This window comes from Hydra viridissima, unplaced genomic scaffold (genome assembly GCF_058129835.1).
Source record: "Hydra viridissima isolate aposymbiotic clone 2 unplaced genomic scaffold, HvirCarnegie_v1 scaffold_3, whole genome shotgun sequence".
Classification (NCBI taxonomy): domain Eukaryota; kingdom Metazoa; phylum Cnidaria; class Hydrozoa; order Anthoathecata; family Hydridae; genus Hydra; species Hydra viridissima.
Window position 1 is genome coordinate 7,490,816 of NW_028324302.1, and position 9,942 is coordinate 7,500,757.

General features: G+C 31.0%; 1 protein-coding gene across 1 annotated transcript; it reads left to right on the top strand.

Annotated features, from left to right (window-relative positions):
* Positions 1–3,193: 3,193 nt before the first annotated feature.
* Positions 3,194–5,777, top strand: LOC145183064 (uncharacterized). Its single transcript, XM_080058391.2, has 2 exons — positions 3,194–3,379; positions 3,812–5,777. Exon 2 carries the CDS (start codon positions 4,487–4,489, stop codon positions 5,636–5,638), a length of 1,152 nt encoding a protein of 383 aa, XP_079914517.2. The 5' UTR covers positions 3,194–3,379; positions 3,812–4,486; the 3' UTR covers positions 5,639–5,777.
* Positions 5,778–9,942: the final 4,165 nt, after the last annotated feature.

Consider the following 9,942-nt stretch of genomic DNA (forward strand, 5'->3'; position numbering starts at 1 on the left):
CCATATGCATGGGTTACTACTTGTATGTGACTACAAACCACAGAAAATGTTTGCCAATTTCGAGTCACATGAACCAACAAATGGAACATTTTCAGGACATATCAGGGTCAAAAGTTTCTTGACATTATCATAATTTTCTGGTACATCTTCAGCAACTGCAACAAGAAGATTTCGTTTCACACTGCTGTCTGCCGCACTTTGGCAAGGTCTTTTTGCTGGGCAGGCAAGGAATGGAACTAATTGGATTGATCTCTTGAATGCACAGATTTTGAAATAATAATAAGTTATACCAAAACATACTTATAGATTTCTCCAAGTTCGCAATCCATAATAAAAATGCAAAAAGAAGAAGTTGTAATTTATTCAGTATGTGTAATTAAATGAGAATTTTAAAAAATAAAAAAATATTTGCAAATAAAAAATTTCATAAGCCAAGTTTCTATCATCAAATCAAAGGTAAAATTTCATAATTCAATAGAAAGAATTACTTATACTGTAAAAAATGCAAAATATTTGAAGCTATCATTCATACAATGTTGTAAAATGAGATTTTTAAAAATGATTTTTTTTTTCGGACGAAATAGTTCCATTTCAGTTTTTGCATTTTTAATAACAAGGATGTAGATATATCACGCCCTCCAAAGGGTTTCTCCTGAACATCAAATTGGGGTTATAGCCTCTCGGGCCATATGTGACCATATCTTCCATATTTTGGGTCCAAGTGAATTTTTTAGAGAAGTGTTCTCTGTACATTTTTATATCCTTGTTCCAAGATTCCTGTACTTTGTCGGACAATAAACCTAAAGACACAATTTACACAATTTTCACCAGACTACAGTTTTTGATTATGTCACTTCCATGAAATAATATTTTATGTACGTTTGTTGGCAGGGGAAACCATGGGTAATATTTTTAAAATATTACTGCAATTTTCAAACAAAATATTTTAAACTTTTGTGAGTTTTCATAGAATTAAACGATGTTTTAGAAAGATTTTATTTCCATTAAGTTCTAGCTGGGACAATTTCAATGACTCTATCTGTATATTGATGCAGTCGACTTGATCTTTGAAAAAGTTTGTAGTTTCTTTGGCAAAAATTAACTTTAATAGTCTGCAACTCCTAGAAGAGCATATAATGGAGCTTCTCCAAACAATCGTTTTGCCAGAACTATCTACGCTATCTATTTCTAATTGTATTGGAGCGATAAAAAAGTCTTGCAGATGTATGGTCTAATAACTCTTGAAGAGGTATCACTACAAATGATTCAGTGATATTTATATTTTTGGAATAAAATTTTTAATGCAGAAGTAGAATAATTTCATATGGAGGATAAAAATCATCCTCTTTAGCTAAATGCTAAAGCTTCATCTGCAGTTAAAGATGTGTATGATTTTGCAGAGCCAGTAACTTTTCTTGTGACAATGGCTTTCAACTGTTTAGCAGATTTTTGCTGATCTTCTTCTCTTAAATTCATTTTAGCTGAAAATAACAGTTCAATACTTAATCTTTCTTTCCTTATATCCTCAGTTTTTCTACGCTTAGATCGGACACTGCTATCACAAAACTCTTTTACAAGCCTTCCAATATGAATAGCTTGTTTTTCAATTTTTTTTTCAAACATAAGATTTGTATCAAGCCAGGATACTTCTTTTTTTATTGAAAAAGTCTTTATTTCTTCCTGCTAAATTCCATTTTTCTCTGAATTTGAAAATAAACTTTGATAGCAGTTGTCTGAAAGCATCCGATAAATTATCTTTCATACGTAGAACATTCTTAGCTTTAGTGACCAAATATTCAAACTTTTAATTATTCTCTCTTGAACTACAGTCTCCATAATACTCTACCAATAGCTAGCGAGAATATGCTAACATATTCAGATGATGAACCAAGAAGTCCTTATAAAATTTTTAACACGCATTTTTTTCTAAACACTTATCGCTTTATCTCGAACCAAAATAATTGCAAAACTTTTATTTTTACTATTTTTTTTGTTGGCAAAAAAATATATTTTTCAATTTTTATCATTTTTTTTTTGTCCGTCATTTTTTTACTTTTGGATATAAATTAATATCAGAGATTCTGTCAGACTGTCAAACCTAATATTAATCAACTTTTTTGATTCAGATAATTTACGAATGCTTTTGCTAATTCTGCCAAATTTTATATCAATAGACATCAAAAGCAACAGCAACATGACAGTATTCTTTAAAAAAAATTAAAGTAGCGTTTTTTTCATGCATATAAAAGTTGACTGACCCCTCAACACTTATTAAAAGTAGACTGACCCCTCAACACTAATCATTTCAATTCTTAGTGTATTAGCACATATCAGCAGCTGTAACTGATGAAAATTTTTTTACATCCATGGAGCTTCATTCTACGCGATTTGAAAGTTTAAAATATAAAATAAGTAAAGTAAACATTATTTTTGGAGATGATATCGTTTTGGTATTTAAACCATATCAAAATAAAAACACTTAAAATAAAATAAGTAACTTTTAATGTATATTTTATAGAAGCATATCCTGGCTTGATACGAATCTTATGTTTGTTGTTAGAAAAAAAAATTGAAATACAAGCTATTAATATTGGAAGACCTGTAAAAGAGTTTTGTGGTAGCAGTGTCCGATCGACACTGGAACGTAGAAAAAGTAGCGTAGAAAAATTGAGGATGTAATGGAAGGAGAGATCAAGTAGTGAACATTTATTTAACAAATGACAAATTTTGTATAAAAAAAATTTTAGAAAAAATAGTTTAGTTATTTTAACAAGAAATCTATTTAGTTAAAATAACTAAATAATTTTCCCCAAATTTTTTATTTTATATATAAAAAATCTTTTATTTCTAACATTAGGACTTTCTTTATTCGTTTCGCTAAACTTGACGTGCCGTAAAACAATTAAATATTTAATTCAATTATTTCATTGTACGTCCTTGGCTGGAGAAAAACCAATCCCTATAGAGATATCAGTCACATGTAGTGTTTTGTTTTATTTTAATTTTTGACATTTTTGGTCGCGTTTTTTAAAAATCCGCTCGTGTCAGAGTAGGTACAATCGGCAGAGCAGAGCAGATTGGCAGATTGGCAGATCATTCCGTGCGGACAGCTGGGAACATTGTTTTAAGTATTTTTTGTGAAAAATTGTATTTTCACTGTCAAACTATGTAATGGTAATACCAGTAGGGGAGACTGGTTCTCCTAGGGACGCCATGTACCTAGAGACACTCAAATATTTTGAGAATTTTGTATGAGCATAATATTTTTTGTATGTGGCAACACTCCACCTTTTGAGGTCAGTTGACAGCCGAAGTGTCATCGTGTTGGTGTGAAGCGTTGCAAAGTGGTGATTAAAAATTGATTTTACAACCCTTTTACGTAAGTTTTTAAACATTTTTCTTTTTTAATTTCGCCCTTATAATGTATTTAACAAAATTTTTCTTAGTTTATACAAATACATTATTTTGTTTGCTTGAATATTGCGTTAATAATATCTCTCAAATCCTAACCTCAAATTTTTAGTCGGCGTTTTTTGTCAATATGTCACTCTGTTGTACCTAGGGACATGTACCTAGGGACATGTCCCTAGGTACAACAGAGCGCCGAACTTCTGTATCATCAGGAATTATTTGTGTTTTTATGTAATAAATAATTCATTTATGAATCGTGGTGTAATAAATAATATAATTGTGACTCGTTGTGCAGTAATTAATACGAAATAATAGTTGTAATTCAATTTATGCCAATAATAATAAATAATTAAAGTTATAGTTATAAGTTATCTTTAGTATTTTTTTATTTTCATTCTAGATTTTGTTTGTCATGCCACGCAGCAAGAAACAAAAAATCCGGCAAGATCCAGATAAAGAAGTTGTGGAGAAGGCTGTGAAGGAAATAATTGCAAATAAAAATACAGTCAGAGGCGCAGCAAAAAAATATGGAATATCGAGATCGATGCTTTGCCGCCAAGTCAAAAAATTTAAGGAATCTGGACCTGAAAATTACTCGTATGAAACAAATTATGCACATTGGAGAAGTTTTTTTTCATAGCGAAGAGTGTTTACTGCTTGAGTATGTTCAAAAAGCTTCTCATCTTCATTTCGGATTAACAACAAAGAAGCTGAAAGAACTAGCTTTTCAATTTGCCAAAATAAACAATAAAAAATATCCTGAACAGTGGGAAAAAAATCAAGAAGCGGGCAGTGAATGGCTGCGTACATTCAAAAACAAATTTAAGGAAATTATATCATTAAGGAAACCTGAAGGAACTAGTTTGGGCCGGGCTACTTCATTCAATCGAGAAAATGTGACGAAATTTTTCAATATATACACCGATATTCTACAACAACACCACTTCGATCCGTCAAGGATTTATAATGTAGATGAGACGGGAGTTTCAACTGTACAGACTTGTCCAAAAGTATTTGCGAAGAGAGGAGTCAAACAAGTGGGAGCAATGACTTCTGGTGAGGCATCAATGTAACGATGATTGCCGCAGTGAACGCGATAGGAAATTCGATTCCACCTATGTTCATTTTTCCTCGAATCAAATATAAACAAATGACAATGATGAGAGGAGCTCCTCCAGGATCAATTGGGGCAGCAAATCCCTCTGGTTGGTCGAACGAAAGGACATTTAGTGAATTTTTGGATCATTTCATAGCGCATGTTCATCCAAGTAAGGATAACCAGGTAGTTTTATTAATGGACAATCACGCAAGCCACATTTCTATTGATGCTATTGGCAAAGCCAAAGAAAATGGCATTCATTTGGTGACATTTCACCCGCATACTACACATAAGATGCAGTCGTTAGATAGAACCGTCTTTAATCCATTTAAAACACATTACAATAACGCTGTAACCAATTTTATGATATCATCAGAAAACGCAGGAAAGCCTATTACTATTTATCACATTGCAGAACTAGCTGGAATGGCATACACAAAAGCGTTTACACCATCCAATATAATAAATGGTTTCAAAGTTTGTGGCCTCTATCCACTGAATCCCGATATATTTTCGGAAGAAGACTTTTTGCCATCAAGCATGGCTGATAGACCACTAACATCAGAAGATAATAACCCACCTACGTCGTCTCAGGGCTCACTTCTTTCAACACCGTCAAAATCTGATTGTACAAATCTGAAATCTGTGTCTCCTTTCAATATAATGCCATTACCTAAAGCCGGTCCAAGGACAAACAATAAACCTTCCCGTAAGGGTAAAGCACGTATTGTTACTGACACGCCAGAAAAAAAGGAAATAGAGGAGAGGAAAAGAAAGAAAACAACTTGTAACGATAAATCGAAAAAACAAAATCGGGAAATACCGCCGAAAAATAAAGTTTCTAAAAAATATAAATCGAAAACAAAAAACACATTTCGTTTAGTGGGATCATCTCCATGTTCCTCAAAACAAGTATTTTGCCGTGTTTGTCACAATATAATACAAAATGATGAAAAATGGAATAAATGCATAGTCTGCCGAAATGCAGTTTGTGTAAAATGTGCAGAGCCTGGTATTCTGCCATTTGAATTTATTTGTAAAAGATGTTTAAATGATTATAGCGACGATAGTGCTGCAGATAAAGATTACAACCCAATGAACCAGTCTTGTAATGAAGATTCTTCTTAATTAAAGTATTTTTTATTCTGGAAAAATTGGTATCACTCTTTTTGACCTATAATTATTAACTATTTTATTTTAAACACTGTTGTTTCTTAATTAAAGTATTTTTGTTCTGGATATGTTGATGTTACATTTTTATCTATAAGTTTTAATTATTCAAAACTTATTGCAGCTTCTCAATTCAATCATTTTTTGTACTGGAAAAAATGATATCACTTTTTTCATCTATTGGTGTTAACTATTTTAAATATGTTTATTTACAATTTAAATATTTGTTTGTTCTAGAAAAATTGATCTCACTATTTTTTTATTTATTAGTTTTAACTATTTTAAATAATATCGTTACATTCACTACAAATAAATAGTTCTTTTAACGATATATATCATTGTTTTAGTTTCCTTTCAGGATTTTTTACAGTTTCTTTTGTATTTATAATTATTAGCTCAATAGAAGCCAATGTGAGTATTCTATTACCCAGCGTCCCTAGGTACAACCGCCGTCTCTAGGTACAACCACCTATGTCCCTAGGTACAACCCCATGTTGTACCTAGGGACAAAGTCAGACCTCATTTTGCAGCTAAAAAAAAGTACTAAAAAATTGGATTATAAAGCAGAGATTCTCATCAAAAGTGCACAAAGGACCATATTTTCATATACAGTTTTCAAAAGTTCAATTATATTCACCGATGAAAAATTACACTCATTAACCTAAAAACGTCCCTAGGAGAACCAGTCTCCCCTACTTACGAATATTTTAACTCATTTAAAAATAGAAGTTGTTGCAGAACTTATTACCAAAAGCGATATTAATACAAGGTCAACAATGCTCAACAAGCCGAAGTCAGCAGAAGTGTATGTCGTTCAAGTGAACAATAGGAAAGGTCATAAACAATAAATTTTGTTTTCATTTCGAAAACTTTTATAAAGCTAAAACGATTAAATAACCCCTATTATGCTTTAATAATTCATAAAGTTTTTATAAATTAGAAGTTTCATTAATAATATTCAAAAGACGCGGTATAGTGTAATCAAAATATTTGAACTCAACTCTCATTTTTATTATAGCCAATTTATTCTACTTAACTGGGAGTAATAGATATTTTATCTGACCTCCAAAATCCTATTAACAGGAAATATTTGCTAAACATTCTTTATTGTAATTTTTATGTTTGAGATTTTTTTATTTATTTTCATTGTTTGTACAAAATAAAATATTTATATTAAAAATATTTTCTCATTTTTTTATTTGTAGGGTTACGATTATTTAATACATTTGCAATTTTACGAGTCTAGTGCGCATTAATTAGTTTACGAGTCTCCTGGCAGATCATTGTATGATAGATCACATATATATTACATAGAATTCGGCAGATCATATATATATATAATACATAGAATTCGCAGATCACATATATTTCACATATATATTATATAGAGTTCGGCAGATCACATATATAATACATAGAATTCGGCAGATCACATTTATATTACATATTGTTCGGCAGATTACATATATATCACATAGAATTTGGCAGATCACATATATATTATATAGAGTTTGGCAGATCACATATATTTGACATATATTACATAGAGTTTGGCAGATCACATATATATCACATAGAATTTGGCAGATTATTATTTTGCAGATCACATCTATATAAAATAGAGTTCGGCAGATCACATATAAATCAAATAGAGAAACTACTCTTTGGCAGATCACATATATATAACATAGAATTCAGCAGATTAGATAATCTGCTCTTCCGTTTGTACCATTTAAGTTATTTATTCGCTTCTGCCGATTTTATTTACCCGGTAGATTTAATAATCTGTTCTGCCGATTGTACCTATAAAGCTTTTTACTCATTTTTTCATCTAAGATCACAACAACCACAAACGATAACCAAGTTTTAACGAGTTCTTTACCATTTATAAGATAGAAGATTTATAGTCCATCAAAAACTCATGCTTTTTTTTTCGTCCAGTGAAAAACTTGGCAATATCCTTTGTCTTCATTTCTTCTGGCTTCGGGAGGTAAAAATACTGCCTCAATATAGCGGCCGCCGCCGGTAGGTAGACAGAAGCCACTAGGGTGGTCTCCAAATCATTTTGTTTCAAAAATATCTTCTGATGGCGGCCGCCAGTTGCTTCCGCCTCCTGCTTGCTGGCAGCCTAAAAAAAATGTTCAAAATGGCGACCTCAAAAATAATTTTTACAAAAAACTTTTAGGAGGCGGCCGCTAATAGATGCGGAAGAAAAGTGGAGGCGTGAAGATTTCCGCCGTTTATCAATTCTGCTTAAAACTTAAGCAGATGCACTCAAGGGTTAACAAACAAGATTTCATTTTCCTAATGCGACTTGCTGGTTTGTCCGTTTCATAAAAAAATTCCAATCATATGGTTATCGATGCTGAATGAGCATTAATTATCAATAAAAAAAAAAAAACTATTTCAATAATGAATATTACATTTCAGTAATTCCTGTCCAACTCCACTAATCACATTTCAAAACTCCATTGAATTTTGTTTAATTTTGGTATAGTTTACAAACTCAATAAAAAATTAACCAGGAGAAATTTAGACACCTAGTTCAAAGTAGATCTCAAGACAATCATCTTAAAAATTTAAGGCCGGTTAACTAAACAGTACCTAAAAAAATTAAAACTATAAAATCTGTAATATAATTATCAAAAAAAAATTAAATTATGCATTTAGAATCAGAGTTTCACTGAAAATTTACTTTTAATAGTTAAAAACTATGGCTGTCTGTACCAACAGATTTCGTAAAGAGGAGGCCTGGAACGTTTTAAAAAAATTTGATAAAGCACTATAAAGTATCATTCTTTAAATATTATTATACGTGTTTTACAAGTTTCGTTGTGTACCGTTATCATCTCAATATTTCTACTAGGGCTACTTTAAAAACCGATATTATCAAACAAATATCCAAAAAAGCAGTATCATTACAAACTCTAGAGTTTTCTAGCTGACATTTTTTTAAAAATGCTTGCGTTTCTAACTTTATTAAAACACATTCATACTCAGCGTAGTTAAGGTGCTTTTCAAAATACTACCGTCAGTCGGTTATTAGTTTAAACAATCGAGATATATCCGGTAAATATCTGGTCTGCAATAAGCCATTAGATATTTTATTGCAAAAACACGTTTATTTGCGCAATACAGTCTTGAATATATATAGTTTAAGTACCTGTATAAAAGCTTTATAAAAAAAAGTTTACCAATTGACTAATTTATCGTGTGATTGAAGTTAAAATTACGGTATATTTAAAATGTTAGCATTAGCTATAATCTCCAGACCCGTGAAATCTCATGTTCTTGGACTCTATTTTTTAATTTAGACCTTGCTTGGTGCTGGAAATATCTTAATTATTGCAAAGACATTTAAGCAATAGAAAGTTCATTGAGAAAATAGAAGAAAAAGGGAGACAACTCCCAGCATCTCATTTTTTTTGAGTACTTTTACTTAATAAGTGGGTAACAGTAATTTTGAGTAAAAATAACATGTTTTTTTATAAAATTATCAGCTTTAAACACTTTATAAATGTTCTAGCTCTTTTGATCTATAATCATGTTCAAATTAAGGATATTTTGTAGTTTCATTTACGTCAATATGATGCAAACCGACAGAGCAAAATCGTAAAATACCTCTTATATACACTTTACAAAAACCCTAAATACTGTCTACAATTCATTCTTTTTTTTTTTTTTTTTAAACACAAGCAGATATAGTTTTCATTAAAAATATTGAATTCAAATTTCTTTCTTCTCATTCAAAGCCTAAGTTATAGATTGTCAAAGTTAGGAATTTTGTTGGAATTCTCGGATAAAGTTTTACTGACTCGCCGAGTATCTTTACTCGACTTACGCCGAGTATCAAAGTTTTCTGAATAATTTATCAAATAAAAAACGTTTCTTGAAAAAAGAAAAATAGTTTTTTAGAGTAAAGATCAGAACATTTGCTCATAACATTTATGGCGACAGAAAATGTCCTTCAGAACTTAAAAGAACTATATTTCTATCTACCCCCTTGTTTAGAAAAACAAAAGTTTTTTTTACACTTGGCACCAATAGAAAACCTTGGAAACAATCAAGAGAGTTGGTAACAATCACAAGAATGCGCGGAGTACGAAAGTTTTAGGGAAATATAATCCACTGCACGACATATAGAGTTACCGATAATTCACAACACGACATATCGAGTTATCGATGTTTATGAGGTTTCTAAAATGTCTTAGTACAAATATTTTCAAACTTTAAAAGCCTATTAATATTTTAAAGGCCTGGTG